The sequence below is a fragment of the Pneumocystis carinii genome, assembly GCF_001477545.1.
Source record: "Pneumocystis carinii B80 chromosome Unknown supercont1.11, whole genome shotgun sequence".
NCBI lineage: Eukaryota > Fungi > Ascomycota > Pneumocystomycetes > Pneumocystales > Pneumocystaceae > Pneumocystis > Pneumocystis carinii.
This window is the reverse complement of record NW_017264723.1, coordinates 352,486-377,293: the sequence shown is the minus strand read 5'-3', so window position 1 is coordinate 377,293 and position 24,808 is coordinate 352,486. Positions and strand designations below refer to the sequence as shown.

Here is a 24,808-nt window from a genome sequence, read left to right as displayed (position 1 = left end):
ATATATAAAAAATGTGCTTTTCATCAATTATACATCACATAGAAACAGAAAGACAATATCCAGTCGCCAGAATAAATGTCAGGCAAAAGAGAAATACACACGGTGAGCAGTAATTTTACCATGATAAAAACTAACGAAAAGTCAAAGATTGCCCTGGCCTTGATACTGATCCTATGCCTAAACCCAAGTAAAAACATGTATAAGATATTGGGTTAATAATAATTAAAGATAGAGATTTATAGTCACTTTAAATACTAAGTTAAAATATCAAACAGTTTTAAAAAATATTAGAAAAAAATCACTCAAAAGCGTTTATATATTTTTTTTCAAGATAAAACTTTTGATATAGCTTCTAATGTTATAATAATATATGCTCTTATTTGATTTATATGACTAGATTTCGTTTCTGCTTTTTTTCTGATAATATTTTCTTTTTTATCAATAAATTCTAAGGCTTCATCCTGTGTCATTTCGATATAAATCCCTTTATAATCCAATGAAACAATTATTTTAGAGGTATCCTCACTGTAATTTTATTAGATTAATTCAAATAAATGAAGATATACATTTTTGTTTGAACATAAAAATTTGATCCTATATCAACCATTACTTTCATTTGAGTAAGTTTTTCATTTTGAATTTGCAAAATATGTGATTTTAACTTAAAACTATTAAAAATAAATACAAAACCTATAAAATTCCTGTATTTTAATAATACTATTCTGATAAACTTTTATCTAACTTTTCTCTTTCTTTTATAAGTGAATAAAGCTTCGGCTGTAACACATCATTCATAAAAGAAATGTATTTTTTAAGATTAATAGAAGAGCCATTTAAATTATGATTTATTATCATTTTTATTAAATTTTAATTTATATAAATATATAGTTTAAAATTAATTTTACTATAAAAATTAAAAATTAAATTTTTAATGTTGTTTAATGAATAAAATTAAAATAAAAAAATAATTTTAAAATATAATAATGGGTCTTCGTTGTAGAGAGTTCTGGAATTCTATTGGAAGTCCTTCACGGATTGTTGCACCTATGGTTGATCAATCAGAACTTGCTTGGAGAATTTTGTCACGGAGACATGGTGCAGATTTATGCTATACTCCTATGTTTCATGCAAAAAATTTTTGGTCATCTCCTCAATATCGTAAAAATGTCTGGAGTACATTGGATAATGGAGAAGATCGACCTTTAATTGTTCAAGTATGTTCTACAAGCAATTATATATAATACTTATAGGTTCAGTTTTGTGCAAATGATCCAGAGGATTTTTTAAAAGCGTCAAAAATCGTATTAGGAAATTGTGATGCAGTTGATTTGAATCTTGGGTGTCCTCAAAATATTGCAAAACGTGGATATTATGGCGCTTATTTGCAAGAAAATTGGGGTTTGATTTCAAAAATAAGTACAAAAGAAATAATTAGCATGATAAATAGTAAATAATATAGTTAGACGTATTAATGAGTCTCTTGATATACCTATAACTGCTAAAATTCGCATTTTTTCGGATAAAGAAAAAACATTAGCATATGCTCAGATGATTATAGAGGCAGGAGTTTCAATATTAGCGGTGCATGGAAGAACAAGAGAACAAAAGGGAAGTATGTCTGGATTATCTGATTGGAGTCAAATTTTATATTTAAGGGAAAACCTACCTTCAAATATTGTTATATTTTCTAATGGAAATATTCTTTGGCCTCATGATATCGATAAATGTTTGAAAGAAACAAAAGCTGATGGTGTTATGTCTGCAGAAGGAAATCTTTATAATCCATCTATTTTTAATCGCTCTGATATACCTCCAGTTATTACAGATATTGCTAAAGAATATTTGGACATTATTGTAAATTATGGATTAGAAAATGATAAAAGCTGCATAAATGCGGTGAAGCCACATTTATTTAAAATCCTTCGTACAGGATTATCTAAATATGTTCATTTGCGAAATGAATTAAGAGAAGTAAAATCAAACGAATTAGAAAAATATTTTAAAATAGTTGAAGAGCTTGACATCTTAGTTAAGGTATTTTTTATTAGTTATAATTTTTGGTAATTTTGAAAGAAAGCAATTTCGGAAAATAATAATAATGAAAAGATTCAATGGTGGCATTGTCAACCATATCTTCGATACTTACCAGAACTTCCAACTAAATCACCGGAAATTATTAATGATTAATTAGTCAATTTAAATCAGCATACTTTTTGGAATTTTATTAACTTTTATTTGAAAAACAAAATATAATCAAGATTGATAAATTTTTAACATAACAATTTTAAAAGCTCTTAATAATGTAAATATAATATATATTTATGGGATTATTTTTTTCATAAATAAATAAAGGATATTATATATTATAAATATCTATAGATAATGTTTAAGAAAAAAGAGTAGTAAGAATTATTATGATAATTATCTATGTATATTTTTAAAGAGTTTTAGATATAAAAAACACATAATTATAAATATTTATAAAGGATTCTCATATTATATAGTTGAGTATTATAATCTTTATAATATTTTTCAATATTAATTTATAATTTAAAGAAATCTTAAATTCAAGTTATTCTTTTAATATTGAATTCTGATATTTTTATTTAAATTTTGATTTGTAATCAATTAGTTATTATCTGATAGAATATTACCTTTAAAGTTTTTATAGATACAAAATTGAAAAAATAATAGAAAATAAATAATATTAATTATGAATACAGTATTAAATAATTATTTCTAGTACTTTATATTTATTCAATTATTAATTAGCCAATTTCAAATAATAACGATATTACAAATTTTATTTCTATATTTTTCTATTTTTTATTCTATAACCCAGATATTTTATAATTAGTGAATTTTTACTTTAAGATATATACTAATATTAAGTTAATTATTAGATATATTATAATAATAGTGTAATTCGTTATTTTAAAAATTATTTAAGAGATAAATATAGATATACTAACAAAGATTTATTAATTATAAAATAAATTTATAGGATTATAAAGTAACTAATATTTTCGGTAAAAATATTGTACTAAATAAATTAGTATTGGAATAGAAAACAAATATATTATTCAACTTAAATATAGAAAGCATATAAAGTGAATTACATTATAAATTATATACACGATGTTAAAAAATACAACTTAATATATTTCATCTATATATTGTAATAATAAAAATATACTCATATATTATTCTAATTAATACCACACAAATTTAATATATAATATTATAACTGTATTGTTTAAACCTTATAAACTTGCTTATTAAATTCTAAGATTGTAATAAAATTAACTGCCCGTACTAGGAATCGAACCTAGAGCATCACAGCCACAATGTGAAGTGTTACCGTTACACCATACGAGCCTAAAATTAGTCCCTAATATTTACTATAAAAATGTAATATATTTATTTTAAATATTAAATCTATAATTCCTTAAATGATATTTCTATAAAAAATTAAAATTATATAAATTTAAGATTTAAAAAATAGAAAATGCTTTAATATTAAAATTTTTGATAAAATAAGATACAAAATCTTTTCTAAGTAAATATTTTAAATTTAACCTACTAAAGATTATTAATAATAAAACGACAGTAATATAATAATATTATATATTAAAGAATAAATCAAAAGTTATATAATAATATCAATTTATTTTTGATTATTTACAAAATTCAATAACAAGCTTTTTAATAAAACGTTTAGTTTTTTATACCTTAATTTTTAATCGATTGTTTCAAAATTTTAAAATTTAAATATTATGGATACTGATGATAAAACCAAATTATATGTTAAAGATAGAAAAGTTGGAGAGGGAACTTATGCTATCGTTTATTTGGGTATGTAATTTTTACTTAATTATTTTTAATTAAGAAAATAGGTAGACAATTATCTACAAATAGAAAAGTAGCTATCAAAAAAATAAAAATTGGTCAATTAAAAGAGGGTCTTGATATATCTGCAATTCGAGAAGTTAAATTTCTTCGTGAAATAAAACATGAAAATATTATAGAGGTTTTTATGATATTTTTTTTAAACTAAATGTTTACTATGATTTAATAGCTTATTGACGTATTTTTATCTAAAAGAAATCTAAATTTAATTCTCGAGTTTCTTACATCTGATCTTGAATTAATTATTAAAGATAAATCACTTATTTTTTCTTCTTCTGATATAAAATCATGGTTACTTATGACATTACGTGGTTTACATTATCTTCATTCTTATTTTATTCTTCATCGTGATCTTAAACCGAATAACCTTCTTATTGATGCAAATGGTGTTCTTAAAATTGCAGATTTTGGTCTTGCTAGAGATTACGGAAATCCATATGTAAATATGACTAGTCAAGTAGATATTATAATTCATTTTTTATTACTTAATCTTTCCAATTTAGGTTGTAACTCGTTGGTACCGTTCTCCTGAACTACTTTTTGGAGCAAAATCATATGGTACAGGTGTTGATATATGGTCTATAGGTTGTATATTCGCAGAACTTATGCTTCGTACACCATATCTTCCTGGAAATACTGATGTCGATCAACTCGATACAATTTTTCGAGCATTGGGAACTCCAACAGATGAAGACTGGCCAGGAATGCGCCGTCTTCCAGATTTTGTGGAATTTAAGCAATATCCAAAACCTGTCAACCATAGGGTTCTTTTTACTGCTGCTAGTGATGATGAATTATGCTTATTAGAGTGGCTACTATTATTTGACCCACTAAAACGTCCATCAGCAAAACAGGCTCTTAAAAGTAAATATTTTTCTAGTCATCCACGGCCAACTCCTCCATCTCAATTACCAAAAAGAAATATTGAGGGGAATGAAGCAGGCTCTATTAGTCTTATATGGGATGGTAATATATCTGATATGAAGTTTAATACAAAATCTATTGCACGTAAACTTGTTTTTTAATTATATTATTTATATATGTTTATAAATATAATAAAGTTAAAAAACATATTTCGAATAAATTTACATATTTTGGATTATAGGAGTTTTTAATAATCACGTTGTTGTAACAGTTTCAGGTCTTTTTTTCTGTATTATTAAATGTAATTAAATAATTACAGAAACATTGTTATCTTTAAATTATCTAGCAATTACATTTAACTTTCAAAACGCATCAGGATTTAAAAGTAAAATAAGCTGGTTAAGTTATCCTGAACAAGATTTTTAGACTGTCATAAAATATGCTCTTACAAATTTCCCGAAAATTGATAAAATGGTTTTAAGTGGTTATTCTTATGGAGCTATAGTTGTTTTTAATATGGATTCGCCTATCGAAAAAATATTTTTTTTCTTATTTCTCTTCTTTTATCATCTCTTAAATGTTTTCTTGGATTATCTTTTCAATTTACATCAATTAATTTACATAAGAAAAGTTTAATTATTTATAATTGAAAAGATTTACTTGCTTTTTTACTTTCCTGGAGAAATTATCATAAATTTTAGGATAGTTTAAATGATTCAAGTAGCTTAACTACAATCAAAGCCAACAATGCAGGACATTTTTGAGCTGAAAATGATATTATTGAAACTCTTGTTTTTAATATTACTAGTTGAATAAACCGTATATATACCACACTTATCCCAAATTAATCATTACACAACCAGTAAATGTTTTATTCCATAAATATTAATTAATAAACACTAATTTATTAACACCTAATTAATGTATACATTCATATTTTTAATAAAATATAAAAAATAATGGTAATAATCTCATGCAATTATTTTTTTTGCTCTTTTTCTTCTCGTTCTTCCATTACTTTCATCAATTCTTCACTCATTGAAATAATTTCCATTTTTTCCTTCTGCTCATTTTCTAACATTCGACTCATTTCTTCTAGTTTTTCTTGAAGGGAATTGATTTTGGCTTCATATTTTTTTTCATAACTGGTTTTAAGTGCTTGAACTTTTTGATGGTGTTTCTGAGAATATTGACGATGCAAGTCATTTGCTAAAATACTTAATTGCTCTTGATGTTTACTTTCTAATTCTGTTAAAACTGATTGATCAATAATCGGTGATATAGTTTTTGAATCTGTAGATAAAGATGACAAAATTTTTGATTCTAATTGAAGTCTTTCCTTTTCCCATGAAATAACAAGATCATTTTTTTCACGTTCCATTATAGAAACAATGTCTTCAATTTTTGCAACATGTGTACGAAGCTCATTAATTTCTGCTTCACGGCCTTGCAATCGAGATTCCAAATTTACTATTTCTGCACGTAACTTTGATCTTTCTTTTTCAAGATCATGTAATGTATACTTAGGAATACTCCTTGGTGTTACAAATACAGGTTCCGGACTCATATCTAATAAAAGTTTTTGTGTTTCTGTTGGAGTAGATGGTGGAAGAGGTGGTAACTTCATACTAGATGTAGCAAAAGATACTGCCGGCGAATTAAAAGATAATAAGAGATTATGATTGGATCTCTGAGAATTCGGTGTAAATAATGTTCTATCTGGCGTATTCATTTCTCCTTCAGAAAGTGATTGATTTTTATGTTTATCTGGCAAATTTTTTGTAGCATTTTCAGTATGTAATTCATTATGTTTTGTTTGACACTGAGGTTTTTCTTCAAAGGACGAATTCCTTTTAGAAAGATTATCTATTTTAAGTGGAGAAGGACTCGGTTTTCCAATGAATATATGACTTTCAGACATTTTTTCAAAAATAGTCGAAACTTGAAAAATATAAATTATATGAATTTATATATAAAAAAATAATAAAATTTGTGCAATTTTACAAAAAAAATCCCAAATATTTATCTACTTAAAAAATAAATATGTTATATTTTAAATTTATAAAAATTATGAATATGATTCTTGTTGAACATTATGCCCTACAGTGATGGGTGGTATCTCTCCTTGTTCGATATAATATTTATCATAAGGACTTTTTCCAGCACGAATATCAGCTTCATTAATTTCTACACCAGGATGTCCATTTGTTAAGCGAAGTTTGCGTTCATATGTTTTAGCATCACCGTCTTCCGATAATTTTTGTTTATTTTCAATTTGAACACTAAATGGTCCATTTACTTCTCTATCCAACCTATTGTATTCTAAAATAGCACCTGGAATAGGTGCGCGCTCTAGAAGATAAACCATATAAACATGGGTTAAATCCTTAATTACAAGTGGAGGAAGACGTGCTGTTTTTCGAATTAAAGTAATAACTTCAGAAATTCGATTATGTGCATTTTTTGCAGTATCAGGAGCTTGAATTATTAATAAAATATAAAATAAATATAATATTACTTACAAACAGGTTGTTCCATTTCAAACATTAAATAATTAATCCAGAAATAGCGACTGTCAAGATATATTGAAGCATTTTTTTGAAACATTTTACGAGCTTCTTCAGGAGAGCCTTTAATCTTATATAATAATTAATAAATGATTAAACGATAATATATCCTATACCTTCCAAATTAATCTGATCCATTCTGTAGTCAAAGCCGCCTTCGCATAAATATCACATGTATTACTATCAATAAATCGTTTTAATATAGCAATAGAATTGTCAATGCCTGAAGAAAGACGTCGTTCCATATTGACCCATGAAATAATCGTTTCTAAATGGCCCGGAACTTTTATATATTAATTTATGTTAAAATATAGATATTATGAAAATGTTACGTTTAACGAGAATAGACTCAAACATAGCTCTAGAAATATCTTCATGACCAAGAGCTTCTTCAAAATATGCATATTGATGACGAATAGCAGGTCGACTGATTTATTAAAATTTATTTAGAACAAAAAGAAAATACTTTCCATATGGGAACAAATGTAGAACATGCACGTTGATATATTAATCGAACATCCTCTTCTTTATTTTCCTGTGCAGACATCCATCGAACATAACGAAACCAAAATTCATCATATAATGCCTTTTAAATTAATAATAATGATCAATAATTTAGAAAATAATTACGCATGCAACTAAACAACGCTCATAAAGAAACTGTATTCTTTTAAAATCTCCTTCTGTTTCTTCAAAATCTAAATATTTTCTCCAATTAACTAATTGTGCTTCATCTAGCTCATTAATATGAAAATATGGACGACGTATCTAATTTAAATTTAATAAAACCAAAAAAAAAATATAATATTCTAAGTATACCTCTGCTTCGTAAACCCATCTTCTTGTAGTTTCTATTTGTGTACGATTAAATATTTCCAAGTGTAAATTATGTATTCTTATTCTAGTTTCTCTTTCAATTTCAAGCTCACCACGCTCCATCTTTATTTGCTGTTGTCCTGCTTGAATAGAAGATGCCGGCTCTGCAAGAACATCTTGTCTAAAAGAATTCAATACATCAGCAGGAAGCAATTCCGATATAGGTCTAGTTGCTCCAACTTGTGTATATCTGAAATTTATTTCTTAGCTATATATATATACATACATATATATATTATATACCTTTCAAAATAACGGGCATACTGATGCATTGGGATATGAATAACACGATCTAGAATCATAAAAATACGGTCCGGCGCCTCCATACGTTCTTCAAATTCAATATATTTATCCCAAAAAGGATGCGATAAAAAATCTAAACCAACATGGGTTGCTCCACGTTCAAATAATCTAAAAAATTATATCAGTTAACACAATAAAATACAATTAAAAAATAACAAATTAATCAAATACTTTACACTTCCTAATTCTATTAAACATTTATAGAATTAGTTATTTTATTCAACTTTTTCAAATATAAACAAAAAAAATACTATAACCATAATAATAAACAATTATAAATACTCACTCTCTTGTTTCATCCGCATCATGACTTGTTTCCATCTTAAATCCACAATAATTTGTCCATAGGTCAACTGAATTAGATATACCTGCTACTCCTCTTTCATACACCTATTATTATCATTATAACCTATTTCCTTTTATTTATACTATTAATATACCATCTCTGCTGCTTCCGTTCCTGCTATAGAAAACTCCAATTCTGCATATTTTCTCCAATATCCAAATAATAATGGAAATTTCGCAAGAAATCTATCATATGCATCTCTCATCGCTCCAATTGCCTGTGGCGACGAATTCCTATTTAATCCTCCATCCATAGTCTCTACCACCCTAATTAACCCTTCCCATGATTCAAAAGCATCCGAATTTTGTTTCTAATATTATTTCTTAAAAATTTATTGATTTTCTTATTTAAACTTACCACTAAACGTGAGTATTTTTCATATTCAGTTTCTTCTTCTAATAAAAACCCTGAATACTCAAGATAACTCATTCTTTTCTAATGAAAAAAATAAGAATTATTAAACCGTCTTAATATTTCTTTTTTTATTTAAAGCTATCAAATAATCGATTTTTAAAATTTTTTTGAAAAATTTAAAGATTAAGTATAAAAGAAATAAATCAAGGAAATGTATATATAATAAGTTATAATATATATATATATTGAATAAATATGGGTACATTAATGGATTGTCGAGAAAATGGAAAAAATAAACTTGTAGTTCTAATTAGCGGGTCGGGTACAAATCTTCAAGCAATTATTGATGCATGTGCATCTAAGAGAATTAATGGATATATATCTAGAGTGATTTCGAATACGAGATCGGCATATGGTATTATTCGAGCAGAAAAAGTAGGAATTCCGACTACAATACATCTTCTTCTTCCGTATAAAAGAAAAGAAGAGCCTAATTCAACAGGGATTAAAATAGCACGATATAAATATGATAGGGATCTTTCGAATATTATTATTGAAGAAAATCCGGCGTTAGTTATATGTGCAGGATGGATGCATATTCTATCGAATGCATGCCTTGATCCATTAGAAAAATATGGAATTAAACTTATTAATCTTCATCCAGCACTTCCAGCAACGTTTGATGGAATACATGCGATAGAAAGGGCATATAAAGCTTTTTGTGAGGGAAAAATTATGAAAACGGGGGTTATGGTACATCAAGTTATTGAAAATATTGATCAAGGAACACCAATTATTGTTAAGGAAGTTCCTATGTTAAATGATGAAACTTTTAGTCAATTTGAAGAACGAATGCACAAAATTGAACATGAAGTTATAGTGGAGGCAATATCAATTATTTTAAACGCTACAAATAAGTAAATTGATGTCATTAATATTTTTTTAAAAAAATATATGACATTGAATCCTTAAACGAATATGTACGAGTTAATAAGGAATACCTATGTTGAATTAGTATATTTTAATAATAGTTAAATATAAGTACCATTAGTAATTGATTGAAATTGATCATATATAATTGTTCGTTTATTTTCGTAACTATTATTAATAAGTTTTATCATTGTTCGTGCAGCTTCATGTTCTTCTTGATCTAAATGAAAACGACTTCTAAGATTATTAATAGTTGTAGTTCCTTTAAAGCAGGGAAGTCCAGAATCTAACATGAGAGTTACACATTCAATTATATTTTCAGCGTACGGTCTGCATGCGAAAAAAGCTTTAATACATAATTCTTGAAACCAAATAAATGGTTGAGTTTTCTGATTCCCTCCCATAACTGCAATCATTTCTCTAGTTAACTTAAACGGTGAAGATTCAAAAGTAATTCCCCCAGGTGCTATTTATATAAATTAAAACCTATATTTATATGAATTAAAATACCTATATCAAGAAGAAACCCAAAATCTATATATATTAATAAGAACGTTTAGTTAGAAAACAAAAAATTACCAATATGTACTATATGCCCTTCTCTATCAATCATAATATTACCATTATGACGATCTTTTATTTGTAAAAGATATGTTATAACTGAATATGCAGCCATGCTTTGAACAAAATTGTTTCTGGCCTAAATTCATTAACTAAACCATTAATTTTAAAACAATTTTACTTTTTGAAACTCAATAGAATTTTCATTGCCGAATTTTGTTATAAAATATCTTGATATAATAATTAGCATTAAAATATTTTTAAATATAACTTACTCATATAATCCATTAACAGCTTCCCGACCAAGCATATCTCGAGAAATACTATCTGGTAATACATCTATAATCCCACACTACAAATTATTATATTTGTTAAAAGAAAGTATAAATATATACCCCAGGTGAAGTGGCAATAACTCTATATGGGAAAACATATAAACTCAAACCAATATCATTGAATATATTTCTAAACATCGAAATCAATTGCAGTGCAAGAACATCTTGACGACAATCATCTCCGACTTTAAATATTGATGATTTCCAAAATTCTTGATTAATTTCTGCATTCGAATCATTATTTAAGTTTTCCTCCGATATGTTTCTTTCAATATTTGTACAAACTTCTCTTTTTTTTTTAACTCTAAAAGTTGCAATAAAAGGTGCTTTAGCATGACTTTGCAATGGTTTTCCTGATTTTCTATCAATACCTATAACGATATCATCTGGATTGCTTGGAAGATAGACACCTGTATCTAATTCAATTTTTGAAATCTCTAGATCTATTTTCTCTTTTTTCTCAAGTTTAGATTTTTTAATATACGGTTTCAATTTCCCTGAAATAGATGTAATCTTGTTAAAAAAATTGAATTCTCGTTCATAAAACTCTTTTTTTTCCCCAGTAAAACATAATATTATACGTTCTACAACCCTATCTAATACAGGTTTTATAGAATCCGGCTCTGATGCATTTTCGTCTTTATAAGAATTAGCTTTTATGTTCCATATTATTTGATGAGCAAATAATTCAGATAAAACACTCGTTTCAATAATAAAGTGTTCAATATAGCCCAAAGTATCATATCGTAATGCTTGAACAAGTTCAGGTACATAGAAAAATATAACATCTAATGAATAATGTTCCAAAATCTTCACTGCATATTGCAAAATAAATCCATCGTTATTGTATATTGGAAGAAAATATGTAATAGCTGTAAGAGGAACAACCGGTGACCAAAATTGAAGATATTTTAATTGAAAAGCAGTAACATCTGAAAAATTATCAAAAAGAATACTCAATGCGCTTGGACAACTAATGACATCGAATGGATTTTCTAAGATTAAATCTTTTAATTTTTTATGCAAGTCTTTTGATTTAAATCTATGAACTAAATTGACAGCAAGAATAGGATCATGATTCCATGCGGTATTGACAAACATTTTCCATTGTTCATCTGAAATGTTTTCCCAAAGTGTAGTTATATTATACGTGCTTAATCCTATCGCTCTAACATTAAGCCAGGTTGATATGCGATATTTTTCATGACTGACTAAAAGATATAGAAGCTTTTGTTGTTTCTCGTGAATAGAATTATCAAAAAGTTCATCATAAAAAGATGATGTTATAACAGTATTATCAGTTTCTATAGCATTTTGAATAACTGTAAGAAGATTTAATTCTGTTTCTAATTGAACTTTATTTCCCCCAAATGCCCATTTTGGTACTCGTGAAAACCATGCAAAAATTGCTGAGTATAACACTTTCCTTGTTTTTATAAAAATTATAGGATCAATATCCTTAAATTTTAATATTTTAAAACCAAGATTGAATAAATGAAAATGCAATTCTCTTGATAAAATATGCTTACTTGATTTTTTATTTGATATAGCAGTACCTATAAAACGAAAAAAAGATGAAATAATACTAAATACGTTATAATCCTTATGAAAAGCTTGTAAGTGACTTGAAAGAAAATTTGTAAGTAAAAGATGGGGAGTAAACAATTTTGATGCTTTTCGAATTTCTTTATCATATATCGTTCTATCAGTTGGAAGATATTCCATAGGTTCAGCAAAAGCATTTAATGGATCAATTGAACTAGAAAACAATCCTTGTCGTCTTCTAATAGACCATTGGAAATTTCTGGATATCTCTGTAAGAAGCTGAATATGAAGTGAAGATCGTTCAGTTATTATCCACGTCCATAAAGATATTCCAAGTTTTATAGAAGGAACATTTAAAATCATAAATGGAATTCTTACAATATAACGTGCCAAAATTTTTTCATATTCAGTGCCAGTAATTATACAGGTAGCAACCTTCTGTAAAGAATCTTTTAATTCCTTTATTTCGAGTTTCTTTTTTTGTTTCAAATCATTTTCTATCTGAGATATGTTCTGTAACACACTAGTGATAAAACCATTATCACTAAAATCATTTTGAATAGTATATGAATCTAATTAGATTAAAAATTTAAATTAAAAAAAAAGAAATTACTACCACCATTTCGCATTGGATGCAATATTGACGCAGGGAATTTGTTCAATTGTCTAATAGTATATTCTGAGATGAATTCAGATGAAACATTTGTTAGAAGATCTCCAACTAAGTACATTTAAGCAAATTCAACTCAATAAACTTCAAATAACTTACACATTTTCTTATCTATATATGATAACGATCCTCCAATATCTAATGCTACAGTTTTCCCTAAGGAAATATTGCTAGTCGAACTCGAATCATCAAAATCAGAAAGATATGTCTATATATATTAACATAATATAATATAAAACACATTTATACATGTAAAAGTGATTTAAGATCTAAAGGACTAATTTGTAATGCAAGGGTGAGCCATCTTTTTGCATATGTTAATAGATCACGAAGAATTATTTTTCTTTCAATATATGAGTCTGAAAATTCTAAAGATAAATGACCACGAGATGATGAAAAAATGTATTGAGGAGTGTACTAGATAATAGTCATAAAATACTTAATAATAAAATTATATTATACCTCGGATAAATATTCATTTGCACAACTATACCATAACAATGATAGTGATTCAAGCAACGTATAAAGAACTGATTGAGAACATAATACTGATGGCATTGAAGAAATAACCTTATCACAACATTTTAGAGCCAATTCACGTGGCTGCTTCATTCTATGAGAGCAACTAAGAAGTAATCTTTTCATTTCTTTTGAAAGTAGCAATGAAGTTTCTGGTTCTTTTGAACTAAAAACAAATGATGAAATAAAAACGTTAGTTGCCTAAAGCAATTAAATAATGGATATAAAAGACAAAATATACCGAATGTGCTATTGCTGATATGCATGTTGCAATATCACTTTCTTTAATATTAGTGTTTTTTAAATAAGCAAATGTATATGAACAAATCCCTGCACTACTTCTTAAAGTCTCTAAAAGAAATACTGATGACAAATATACTGTTTTTGAATAAGAAGCTGATTTGATTTCATGTGCACAAGAAGGAAGTGCTTTTGAAAGGGTTTCTCTTAGAAAATTAAGATCCTATTGTCTTATTAAAAAAAAGATAATCATATTTTCTATTTTACTTTCTGAGAACCGCCTCTTCTCAAAACAGTGTTTAATTCTAGATCGCTTTCAAAATGAGTAGTAACATTATCTAATACCAATGGAGGAGAATATGTTGCAATTATTTTCAATGACTCGATATTTTGATCAACAAGAGCAGATCCTTGAGTAAACCCACATAAAACGAAAGTAAACCACATATTACAAAAAAGAAGAATTGTTTCTGAATCAAAAGAATGCTCTGCATCAAATTTCTGAAGCAATATTGCTAAAGGATGCAAAATATTAAGAATATTATCCTGAATATCCTTTACATCATTAGTGATGATAAAATATTATTGTGATATTATGCCTTTAAGTCTCTGTTTTCGCTCTTTTTTTCAGTCTCATTTTGTTTTTCAGGAACTTTATCACATCTTATTATAATATTCAATAAATTGTTAAGATAAAATGTTAATAATCCAGATTTTTGTTCCATATTTGATGATATTTTTGAAAGAGATGATTGAAACTTTTATAAAATAAATAAAAAAAGAAACTATAGTTAAAATTTACCGCATCTGAAACAGTATCTAGCCCATAAGTGTACAATTCTTCCGCAACTCGTGAATAAAATTTAATTATACTCATAACATTTTTTTCTGATTTTGCCTTCGTTACATTGGCAAGTTTTTCTAAAATAATTTTGTCAACTTCAATATCTATCTTGCCATATTTTTGTATAAGAATTGATATAGACAATGCAGCTATCTTGGAAATTTAGAAACTTTATAAAACATATCTAAATTAACCTTTTCATCAGGTATCATAATTGCTATTTGAGTTATAGCGTCAACAATTTTATAATGGATAATACGTCTTTGAGAATCTGTTTTAAATATTAAAGATATACTACTTTTTACTGTTCGTTGATCTAAAGGAATAAGCAGATCTACCGAGGATGCTTTAGGAATATTTGAAGAAATAGAATTTGCTAAAGAGTATATAGTAGTAATAACAGCATCTTGCGAAGAATGCTAATTAAATGAGACATAATTATAAATAATATATATATATATATATATACCTTAAGAACATATGTAAGTCTTTTAGATACCAATGCAGTAAGCTCGTCATTATATTGAAGTTTAGTAACAGAATCTGAAAAATGAAGAATATGCATTCGAAAATATTGAATAATAACACTGGCATTATCCGGAAAGCTTATCATATTTTAGAAATAAAAACAAATATAAAAGAAATTACCGAAGAGCAATTGCTGCAAAAACATCTTGAATAGCAATAGTATAAATAGTACTAAACCCTTCATGTGAAAACTCCAAAAGTTTTTCAAACCATTTAGACATTAATGAAAAATCCTTAATAATCATACAGCAAAGACATGTCGTTCTCTAATTTTATTCAGTAATAACTACTAAATTGAAAAAAATAAACATACTAATGAATAGGAGAACACTTTCTGAAAAGTATTGGATTCAACAATATTAGATCGAGAAAGTGAGCTAAGATATTTAATGGTATCTTTTAAACATTGAACTATAGAAGTAATCGCGGAAAATTCGAGATGAACATTATCAAAATTTAAAGTATTATCTGTTAGAATTTCTTCCCAATCAAATATATCATTTCCTACTATTTGTTTAAAAATATACTTCTGAATTATAAAAATTAAATTTTTTGTTAATATTAGACATTTTCCTAATACTAGTTCATTAGAATGCTTTTTAGTTAAAAATGGTATATTCTGATTTATATCTTCGTTTTCAAATTTTATTATTAAATTTAATATTTTTGATAAAAAAGTCTCTGAAAGTAAATACTTTAAAGGCTCGACTATAGTCATAATTTCAAAATCTGATTGAAGAAATTTTGAAGTTTTAAGTGCTTTTAGAAAACCAGATAATGATGTAAATGGAAGATGTATTTCTGATATTATAGAAGCTATATTTGTAAGTTATAAGCTAATATCAAAAAGATATTACAATCCAGTGAATTTTTTAATTCCAGTAAAACCTCTTCAATATATTCAGTAAATATGTTTAAAATATCTGTTTTATATCCAGGGAACATATCCATAAAACGAAGAAGAGAAAGCGTACTTTTATTTGCCAAATCTTTCAGATAAAATACCTCTAAAAATATATCTTAGACTATAATTCTTTTTCAAAAATTAAATTTAACTATCAACATCCAAAAAAGATGATAATGTAAATGATCCATAAGAAGATTTTAAAATAACTGCAATCTCTTGTATAAATTCTTTTGTACAATTTAAATGTTTCGAGTCAATTATAGCTTCACATATTGTAATAGTTGCGTGAAATTCACGAGGAGTCTAAATTCATAAATTTTACTTCTATAATCCTATATAAAACCACCATCTGTATAACATCTTTTTTCTGTGATTTGTATCCAATAGCATTCAAAATACCGCCTTTTTGCGACTTCAATTTGTTTTTTACTAATATTTCCCATATTTGCTTAGATTTTGCCAATATTTCATTGCTGTCCTTATCAAAACTAAGAATTAACAATTTCCTTAGAGCCGTCCTCCTAATATCAGTAAAAATACTATATTTATATTATTTTTTATTTAAAAATAGAAAATAATTGAATTAACTAATCCATTTTTTTATTTAATTTTTAGATTTAAAATCGAAATTTGGATAAAAATAAAGGTTTTTTATTAAATTAGATAAATTATTTTTATATTTTATTAATAAATGTAATTATTTTACTCAGACTTTGATTCATGTTTATAACCAAGAGCACGTAAACGTTCAACCAGTAATGGATGTGAGTAATGATAACTACTATAAAGTTTGTCAGCATCCATAGTGCTTAAATTTTGAATATGAAGCTTTATAAGCGCACTTGAAAGTTCTTTTTTGTAATTAAGTTTAGCAGCAAATGCATCTAGAATATTTATTTATAATAGTATTATAAATTTTAAATAATGTACCTGCTTCAAATTCATTTTTCCTGCTATAAATATTCATAAAAAATGTTAAAAGACCATTTACAGGTGTCAGAATATCACTATATAAGACGAAGCCTATCAAGATTGGCTTATCTGAATGAAATCCAAATGATTGATAAAGAGAAGTATTTTGTATAAAAATGGAAAAAAGCATAAATATAAAAAATATATGAATTTGAGTAATTACTAAGATTTTCGCTACATGAGACAATGCCCAATGGCCTAATTCATGAGCTATAACAAAATAAGTATTATAAGAAATAATAATAATAAATACCTAATACTGCAATAATTTCAACAGTTTCTGATTTTTCAATTAATGTATCATAAATGACAATATGTCTATTCCACGGTAAACCAAAAAAATATGCATTACTATGTGCAGATCTTTTTGATCCATCAATTACATAAAGTTTCTTTAAAGGAAATTTCAAATTAGATGCCAATTCTTCAACCTTTGATTTCAATTCTCCATCAGGTAAAGGAACAAGCTTATTAAATAAAGGTTGAATTAATGTAGGATAGATTATTATCAGTACAATTTGAAATATAAATACGAAAAGCCATAAATAAAAAAAAAATGCTTGGCCAAAGTATGCAACAATTTTTAGAAATACAAAAAGAACAGGACCTCCAATAATTGCAATTAATACTTGAGTTTTAACCAAATCTGCAATAAAAAGACCAAATGTTTGTTTATTAAATCCAAATTTTTCTTCCAAAACAAATATAGAATAGATAGAAACTGGAAGATTTAGAAATAGAGATTGTAAATTTAAGATAAAGAAAAATAACATAGAATAAAAAATCTATTTCAATTAATTAAATATATAATTATAATATTTCTATATTTTTTTACTTCTCCAGAAAACTTCTCTGAAAAAAACCGATCTACTAGTAATTTAACAAAACTATAAAGCTTAGGAAGAATATCATATTTCATAATAAGCAGTTTCTGAAAAAGTTCATACAATTCCGCAACAAGGCTAAACTTTGCTTTCGCTCTACCATATTCTTGACTTTTATTATATGTTTCCATATCAACAATATTTTCTAAAGCTGCTGATGGCTTTTTCTCTTTAAGCTTTTTGTATTGTCTTAATGTTAAAAATTGTTCAAAAACATATTGGACTTAAAAGAATTTAATTTTCAATATCTTAATATTATAATAAATTACCTAGAATAAATGAAATAATAAGCTTTTTCCATGGAAAACCAGGGATATCCAAAGCATCTCCAAGATCCTAACATATATTAATATTTATTTAAATTATTGCTTGATAAAAACCTTTAAAAAATCCATTAGATTTTTATTAAGTGTCGTTGGTTGGTTATAAAAATAAGATTTAGATTATGAATAAAATATAATTATTAATGAAATATAATTATTAATAAAATAATTTAATTAATATTTAAAACAATGCTAATATGTATCTTTGTTAAATTTTTTTTAAATAATAATAAAGATTATAAAATGAAATCAATAAAAACATTTTATATTAAACATTACCATATAAAAAACCAAAAAAGAATTAATAAATATAATAAAAGCTTAAACAACTTGTCGAAAACAATGACTTGCTATATAATAAATTCCTGGTTTTTCTAAATCTGATTTTAAAATAAATGTATCCTATAATAAAATTAGATATACATTTTTGATCCAATTTATATAATTATACAGAAAATCCTCTTAATTGTTGCTCATTTCCATACCGAACAGATCCAGATACAACTAGTACAATACTACATGTACCATCTTGATTCATACTTGAAATAATAGGATGACAATCAAAACTTTGAACCTAAATTGTATATTTTATTAACTTATTTTCAATAAAAATGTCCAAAACTACTTCATGGTGACTAATAGGAAGTTCTTTAACAAATTCTGCGTAAGATAGACCAAGAAAGGCATTTCCATTCCATACAATAGTTGAATATGGTCTATAAAATTGATATAGAACATCTCTATTATTATCCATACATTTAAAAAATATATTAATAAAACTTTCTGAGCCTATACTTATTTAATTTAACATAAAAATAATGAAAATAATGCCTTTGCATATAATATCAATAAGATTTCTATATTCCTATTAAAATAATATAAGAAATTATATATATTAATTCTATTTTAAACTTACAAACATATTATAAATTTCAATCTTAAAAATATATTTTAAAAGAATTTAAACGTAAGAAAAACTTATTAAAAATTTATTATTTAAGATTATATTTAAAGGCGGTGTTTTTTAAACGGCTTAATAACAGTACTTTTATTGAATTTAAAGAAATATATATGATTTAAATTTAAAATGCCTTTTCTTGATATTCCAGACAAAGTGAATCCTTTAAAAAGCTTAAATATTGTATCAAATAGCTATGAAAAATATAAGGAATATGATACTAGAGAAAATAATGATTATTCTATGGTAGAAAAGATTATGGATAGAAATTTTAAAAAACAAGGATCTAATTTCATGGAATTACCATCACAAGGCGAAAAATCTGAAAAAAATACTAAAAATATTCATATTTCACCTCTTCCTGGTTTTGTAGTTAAAACTGTACAAACAAGCAATGATAAGAAACGAATTCCTCAAGGTACAAAAGTATTTCTTAACTTATGTCATTCGGATCATGTTACACCACCAAAAGATCAAGTAGGATATGATATTATTCCTAAAATAATGAAAGGATGGCATTGGGAAATACCTATTGTTATAAGTATAGAACGATGGGATGTAGATAAAGGTATATATAATTGTCAGTAATAAAGTTTATAACAATTAAAAAATAGCTGGAAAGAAATGTTTAGTAATTGATTGTTGTTGTAATACGTCAGTTATGAAACTATCTAAAGAAGATGTAAATGTTCGTCTTTTTTTTATTGAGACATGTCTTGAACTTATTGAAGATAAAACAGGAATGATTCTTTCTAGAGGTTATTTTTTTTGTTAATTATTAATAAAAATATTCACGTAATTTAGAATATGTTATTCCAAAAATGAAAGCGAAAGGAGAATTGCAACCAAGTATTTTAGAAATAGATAATGTTTCAGGTGCAAAAATAGAAGAAATTAACACTAATAAAATTGTACCTTTAGAAAGTTTTGGAGGTAATACATGCAAAAAATCTGAAAGTAAAAAGGCTACTATAAATAAAAACACATGTATATCTTCTGCTAAAACTGATGTTAAAATATCAAAATTAACAAAACCCTTATATACTGTTGAAAAGTTTCTCAAATTAAATAATACAGAAAAATCAAAAATAGTGATAGATCTTTCTTTAGTAGTATGTTATTATGTTTTATTATTATACAATATTAATTATACTAGGAAAATTCAAGTTCTTTATGTTTAGAATTAGTCGAGAAAAACAATTTATTTTCATTAGTATTTCATGCTAAGAACATTTATTATCAACTAGAAATACCTATTTCAGAATTCTATAATGGAAAAGAATCAGATATAGAGGCTTTTTTTGTACGAAAAAAAAGGAAACTTTACATATTTATATAGTATATATGAATTCAAAAATAAGAAATGTCCTATTAAACCATATTATAAATAATATACATATCAAATGTATATTTTTATTATGTATATCAATATTTACATCATTAGTTGTTAAAATGTACTTTTTAATCTTGCTGAAATATTTCTAAGTTTCGTATACACCTAAAAATTTATAAGAAAAATATATTCATGTAATAACATACTTTTCCCGTAGGGCTTCCTAATATAAGACTTACTACTGATTTTTTAGCCATATTAATATTTAAAAATGCTCCAAGAATATGAATTTTTGTATCTGCAATCACAAGTCTTGTTCGTGTTGCATTTTCAATCGCAAATTTCGTTTTTCCATCTTTTCCAACAATTCTACCAATTGCTCTATAAAGATGTTGACCTTGTAATGTTTTTACATCCTTGATTTCAAATGTATCAATATAAATATCATCTAATCTTATCATCGCAACGGCATCATTTACATCAAATCCCATTGCAAATGCATTAACAAATTCTGATCCTTTCTGAAGCGATTCTGCTCGTTCTGTATAATTACTCGTCCTCAAATCAACCGTTTTATCCTTTAAATTCATTCGTACTTGTAATTTTAAGTGCTCCACCAATATTGGATAAATTTTTGCCCAATTTTCCTTTAAGGATGCTATTTTATGACGAGGAATCCTAACCGAAACCATTTCTGGCTTCTTAATAACATTTATCTTCTTTGTTAACGCTGAAAACTGAGGTTGATTTTCTTCATCAAGATGTTCTTCCTTATCGTCCAATTCAAAAGCTGATGGAACTGAATCTACCTTAATTAAAACGTTTTCTTCATATAATCTGTTAGTATTTGCTCTAAAAATACTGTTTTATTACCTGTAGACTCCTGATTTTGCTGGAGATCTTGCTGGAGATCTTGCATCTTAGATTTTATAAAAAAATTAGACGTCTGACGAGAACGACGAAGAAATAATGTATAAAAGATTAATAGATTTATAGGAGTAATTATAGAGCTCTTTAGTATTTAAGGCGGTTAAGAAGATAAACCAAGGGTTTTTATGGTTATCTTAGTAATAAAATGAGTTTAAAGGGTAGATTGGTTGGTTTTGAAGGGAGATCTAGTTTTTTATTGAAAGAGGAAAAAAGTCTATGGAGAGGGATGAAATGGCAATATTTTTTGTTTAAAAGGACAAATTTCGTATTGAGAAGAGGAAGAGAATGTTTTTCATCTTTGAATGAGAAAAAAAGAGTGGAATTTGAGGGAAAAAAAGGGAAAAAACGAGAAAGTAGTTATTTTTTGAAAAATATAGTTAAAAGGGATTATTACCAGACGATTTTGTCACGAAAGCATTCATATACTATGTTAAAAATGATTGGAATTGATTTATTTAAAATAAGGGGAATTTTTTGTAATTTTGGAGTGTTTTATAAAAGTCGAAATTTTGTAGCTAATTATTCCGAATTGTCATCATATAAATTTCCATTAGGAGCATCATCTATTAGTGAAACATATAATCCTACGAAAGAGACGTTATTGTATAATACATCGGGGTTTTTTGAACGTTTAAAAATTAGAATGAAATATCGTTTAATGAGACAAATACGCCCATTTAACGTTGATGATATTAGTGCATTATTTACATGGCTTATTGCATGTAATATTCTTTGGGTTATTATTGGTACAACTACGTTTTTTTCTTTGGTCTTAGCAGCAGTAAATAGTGTTTTTGCACAAGAATATCTAGCTACTAAGATTGGTGAATATCTTACTAAAGAGACGGGTATTACAGTGTTATTTGAGTCATCCATTGTTCCAAAGTGGAAAGATGGAACGATTTCCTTTAGAAATGTCTTTATTTCTAGGAATCCATATAATCAAAATTTGAAAAATAATGTTAGAAAAGGGTTGATTTCAGAAATACCTAGCGTAATAACTGAAGATATTACTAATTCTTTTAAATTTAAGTCTGAAGAAAAATCGAATTATACACAATTTTATTTAATAATTGAAAATATTGATGTAGTTTTTTCATTTGTAAAATGGTTTAGTGGAACGGGTATTATTAAAGACATAGATATAAGGGGTGTTAGAGGTATTATAGATGGTTCAAATATTTGTCTAGATAAAGATGCGCCACCTCTAGATTTAAAATCTTTTAGAAAAAATCGTCAATTAAGTGATTTTGAAATTGAAAATGTTCGACTTAAAAATGTTTTAGTAACAGTTTTCCAATCTAAAAACTTTCGGCCATTTACTGTTAGTATTTATAATTGTGAGCTTCCAAGGCTTAGGAAACAATGGTTATTGTATGATATTTTAAATGCAAATACGATATCTGGTTCTTATGATAATTCTCTTTTTACGTTGCATCCACATCAAACATTTCTTAGTGATATAAATGAAAAAAAGGGCAAGGAAGTTAGGAAAACTCGCCTTCGAATAGATAATGTAAATATAGATCATATAAATAAAGGCGTTGAAGGGCCCATTGGATGGATCACTTATGGATATGTTGATTTCATTTTAGATTTTGTATTTCCTAATGAAAACGAGAATATAAATTTTATGAAAGTTATGCATAATATTATTGATAATGTTGAGACTACATTTATGCAGCAAGAAAACGAAAGTGAAAAAGACAGATTTATATTACAAGATACAGCAAACGAAACATCCTCTGAATCACTACAAGAATTAGTTCAAACTGGAAATTTTAAAAATTCACAATTTGCTAGTACTAAAGATATTATGATTGATATTAAAGTAGTATTACATGGAGTGAAAGCAAATGTTCCATTATTTACAAAACAATTATCATATGTTAGTAATGCACTTATTCGTCCTATTGTGGCATATATTAATTCACATAATACATACATACCCATTGCTTGTAAAGTAATAAAAAATTTGGATGATTTTAATGGTAGCTGGACTATTTATGATAGCGAGCTAATAAATGATCTTTCAAAGGAGGTATCTATACCATTTTTATTGTTTTTTCTTTTCTAATATTAAAGATATATAATGCATTTGCCAATATTGTAGTGGATCAAGATGTTAAGCGACATTATATACGAACTGTTTCAGCCTGGTCATTTGAAATGGCCATTCATGCATTTTTAACAAGTTTAATCGGCATTATTCATCCAGTATAAATTCGTTCTTGATATAATAACATTCTATAATTTATAAAATTATGACTATTTTTTTGTTTATAAAAATTAAGCCATTTAGGTTAATTTTTATACAGCAGGATTAAATTAATAAACTCATCTAATCATTCTAGATAGATTTTATGAAGTTTGCATTTTGGAAGATATATTTTTTTGATAGATATTATTCTGATATGAAACGGTCTCTTCGAAAATATTTTACTGGTGGCTTATTTTGTGTTTTTGATGAAGTATTTTCAGTTTCTTTTTTATTTATTTTTAACATTTCTAGATTTTTCCATGTTTGTAACTCTTCTGGTAGATTTGATCCATAATAATCTTTAATATCCACATAATCTATCAATTCATCTAATAAATATGGATTTCGGGACGTTTTTGAATTATCAAGATTATCATTTAAATGAATGTTTCTTTTTTTTAACATTCGGTAATGTTCAAATTTCTTCTCTAGTATTGGAGATGGATTCCCAGGTGGAGATGCTGGAATGCTCCAGAATTTAGGTGCAGTATATTTACGAATAGCTTCTCTCTCTTCAAGCATCTGATTTGACATTGTAAAGGCTTGTCCAGATGCTGTAGGTTCATTTGTATAGGTCTGCTCCATATGTCTGGAATACATATAAATTTTTAAACGCTAACACGGAAAATGAAAAAAAATATAAATATCTTTTAAAAAGCTACATGTATATTGGAATCAAATACTACATCAAAGCACTGGAAAGCTTCTTAAGCATACTCTAAATATTTCTAATTATTTTATAAGCAAAGACATCGCAAAAATGATAATAAAATTGTAGATAAAAAAGCACTAAATGTTACGAGTAGTTAAAAATATTCAAGGAATAGTATCCAGGTCATCTGGAATATTA

General features: G+C 26.2%; 14 protein-coding genes and 1 non-coding gene across 15 annotated transcripts; 5 read left to right on the top strand and 10 right to left on the bottom strand.

The window, feature by feature from the left end:
- Positions 1-281: 281 nt before the first annotated feature.
- T552_02606 (prefoldin, alpha subunit) lies at positions 282-840 on the bottom strand. Its single transcript, XM_018371139.1, has 3 exons — positions 719-840; positions 567-668; positions 282-525 (listed from the first exon to the last, which is right to left on the bottom strand). The coding sequence occupies exons 1-3, from the start codon at positions 793-795 to the stop codon at positions 327-329; spliced, it is 378 nt and encodes a 125-aa protein (XP_018225305.1). The 5' UTR covers positions 796-840; the 3' UTR covers positions 282-326.
- A 97-nt stretch (positions 841-937) lies between these two features.
- T552_02605 (hypothetical protein) lies at positions 938-2,233 on the top strand. The gene is made up of 4 exons (XM_018371138.1): positions 938-1,214; positions 1,257-1,416; positions 1,460-2,034; positions 2,074-2,233. Exons 1-4 carry the CDS (start codon positions 984-986, stop codon positions 2,185-2,187), a joined length of 1,080 nt encoding a protein of 359 aa, XP_018225304.1. The 5' UTR covers positions 938-983; the 3' UTR covers positions 2,188-2,233.
- A 1,074-nt stretch (positions 2,234-3,307) lies between these two features.
- T552_05036 lies at positions 3,308-3,378 on the bottom strand. The gene has a single exon. It is a non-coding gene; the product is annotated as a tRNA-His (tRNA).
- A 364-nt stretch (positions 3,379-3,742) lies between these two features.
- T552_02603 (hypothetical protein) lies at positions 3,743-4,978 on the top strand. The gene is made up of 4 exons (XM_018371137.1): positions 3,743-3,855; positions 3,897-4,030; positions 4,079-4,366; positions 4,413-4,978. The coding sequence occupies exons 1-4, from the start codon at positions 3,777-3,779 to the stop codon at positions 4,932-4,934; spliced, it is 1,023 nt and encodes a 340-aa protein (XP_018225303.1). The 5' UTR covers positions 3,743-3,776; the 3' UTR covers positions 4,935-4,978.
- Positions 4,979-5,706: 728 nt separating this feature from the next.
- T552_02602 (hypothetical protein) lies at positions 5,707-6,737 on the bottom strand. The gene has a single exon (XM_018371136.1). The coding sequence runs from the start codon at positions 6,692-6,694 to the stop codon at positions 5,753-5,755; it is 942 nt and encodes a 313-aa protein (XP_018225302.1). The 5' UTR covers positions 6,695-6,737; the 3' UTR covers positions 5,707-5,752.
- A 104-nt stretch (positions 6,738-6,841) lies between these two features.
- Positions 6,842-7,697, bottom strand: T552_02601 (hypothetical protein; the record flags this gene model as incomplete). Its single annotated transcript, XM_018371135.1, has 4 exons — positions 6,842-7,251; positions 7,296-7,410; positions 7,457-7,623; positions 7,673-7,697. The coding sequence occupies 4 exons, from the start codon at positions 7,695-7,697 to the stop codon at positions 6,842-6,844; spliced, it is 717 nt and encodes a 238-aa protein (XP_018225301.1).
- Positions 7,698-7,731: 34 nt separating this feature from the next.
- Positions 7,732-9,294, bottom strand: T552_02600 (hypothetical protein; the record flags this gene model as incomplete). Its single annotated transcript, XM_018371134.1, has 8 exons — positions 7,732-7,767; positions 7,807-7,926; positions 7,971-8,108; positions 8,160-8,406; positions 8,460-8,627; positions 8,806-8,909; positions 8,960-9,175; positions 9,223-9,294. 8 exons carry the CDS (start codon positions 9,292-9,294, stop codon positions 7,732-7,734), a joined length of 1,101 nt encoding a protein of 366 aa, XP_018225300.1.
- A 133-nt stretch (positions 9,295-9,427) lies between these two features.
- T552_02599 (phosphoribosylglycinamide formyltransferase) lies at positions 9,428-10,185 on the top strand. Its single transcript, XM_018371133.1, has one exon. It carries the CDS (start codon positions 9,475-9,477, stop codon positions 10,138-10,140), a length of 666 nt encoding a protein of 221 aa, XP_018225299.1. The 5' UTR covers positions 9,428-9,474; the 3' UTR covers positions 10,141-10,185.
- Positions 10,175-16,917, bottom strand: T552_02598 (hypothetical protein). The gene is made up of 22 exons (XM_018371132.1): positions 16,645-16,917; positions 16,448-16,601; positions 16,249-16,398; positions 15,705-16,207; positions 15,512-15,657; positions 15,333-15,468; positions 15,058-15,282; positions 14,822-15,016; positions 14,619-14,777; positions 14,287-14,574; positions 14,021-14,242; positions 13,723-13,980; positions 13,510-13,677; positions 13,360-13,468; positions 13,207-13,311; positions 11,106-13,162; positions 10,986-11,062; positions 10,892-10,940; positions 10,729-10,849; positions 10,660-10,683; positions 10,265-10,615; positions 10,175-10,220 (listed from the first exon to the last, which is right to left on the bottom strand). The coding sequence occupies exons 1-22, from the start codon at positions 16,645-16,647 to the stop codon at positions 10,207-10,209; spliced, it is 5,514 nt and encodes a 1,837-aa protein (XP_018225298.1). The 5' UTR covers positions 16,648-16,917; the 3' UTR covers positions 10,175-10,206.
- Positions 16,918-16,927: 10 nt separating this feature from the next.
- Positions 16,928-18,879, bottom strand: T552_04168 (hypothetical protein). Its single transcript, XM_018372219.1, has 6 exons — positions 18,535-18,879; positions 18,424-18,490; positions 18,106-18,377; positions 17,524-18,055; positions 17,229-17,480; positions 16,928-17,182 (listed from the first exon to the last, which is right to left on the bottom strand). Exons 1-6 carry the CDS (start codon positions 18,547-18,549, stop codon positions 17,001-17,003), a joined length of 1,320 nt encoding a protein of 439 aa, XP_018225297.1. The 5' UTR covers positions 18,550-18,879; the 3' UTR covers positions 16,928-17,000.
- Positions 18,755-19,276, bottom strand: T552_02597 (hypothetical protein). The gene is made up of 3 exons (XM_018371131.1): positions 19,103-19,276; positions 18,929-19,051; positions 18,755-18,879 (listed from the first exon to the last, which is right to left on the bottom strand). Exons 1-3 carry the CDS (start codon positions 19,229-19,231, stop codon positions 18,799-18,801), a joined length of 333 nt encoding a protein of 110 aa, XP_018225296.1. The 5' UTR covers positions 19,232-19,276; the 3' UTR covers positions 18,755-18,798.
- A 242-nt stretch (positions 19,277-19,518) lies between these two features.
- Positions 19,519-20,820, top strand: T552_02596 (hypothetical protein). Its single transcript, XM_018371130.1, has 4 exons — positions 19,519-20,003; positions 20,050-20,193; positions 20,240-20,547; positions 20,592-20,820. The coding sequence occupies exons 1-4, from the start codon at positions 19,565-19,567 to the stop codon at positions 20,772-20,774; spliced, it is 1,074 nt and encodes a 357-aa protein (XP_018225295.1). The 5' UTR covers positions 19,519-19,564; the 3' UTR covers positions 20,775-20,820.
- A 20-nt stretch (positions 20,821-20,840) lies between these two features.
- On the bottom strand, positions 20,841-21,729 carry T552_02595 (hypothetical protein). The gene is made up of 3 exons (XM_018371129.1): positions 21,642-21,729; positions 20,975-21,594; positions 20,841-20,933 (listed from the first exon to the last, which is right to left on the bottom strand). Exons 1-3 carry the CDS (start codon positions 21,685-21,687, stop codon positions 20,883-20,885), a joined length of 717 nt encoding a protein of 238 aa, XP_018225294.1. The 5' UTR covers positions 21,688-21,729; the 3' UTR covers positions 20,841-20,882.
- A 68-nt stretch (positions 21,730-21,797) lies between these two features.
- On the top strand, positions 21,798-23,964 carry T552_02594 (hypothetical protein). The gene is made up of 2 exons (XM_018371128.1): positions 21,798-23,739; positions 23,784-23,964. The coding sequence occupies exons 1-2, from the start codon at positions 21,844-21,846 to the stop codon at positions 23,919-23,921; spliced, it is 2,034 nt and encodes a 677-aa protein (XP_018225293.1). The 5' UTR covers positions 21,798-21,843; the 3' UTR covers positions 23,922-23,964.
- A 92-nt stretch (positions 23,965-24,056) lies between these two features.
- On the bottom strand, positions 24,057-24,589 carry T552_02593 (hypothetical protein). The gene has a single exon (XM_018371127.1). It carries the CDS (start codon positions 24,556-24,558, stop codon positions 24,103-24,105), a length of 456 nt encoding a protein of 151 aa, XP_018225292.1. The 5' UTR covers positions 24,559-24,589; the 3' UTR covers positions 24,057-24,102.
- Positions 24,590-24,808: the final 219 nt, after the last annotated feature.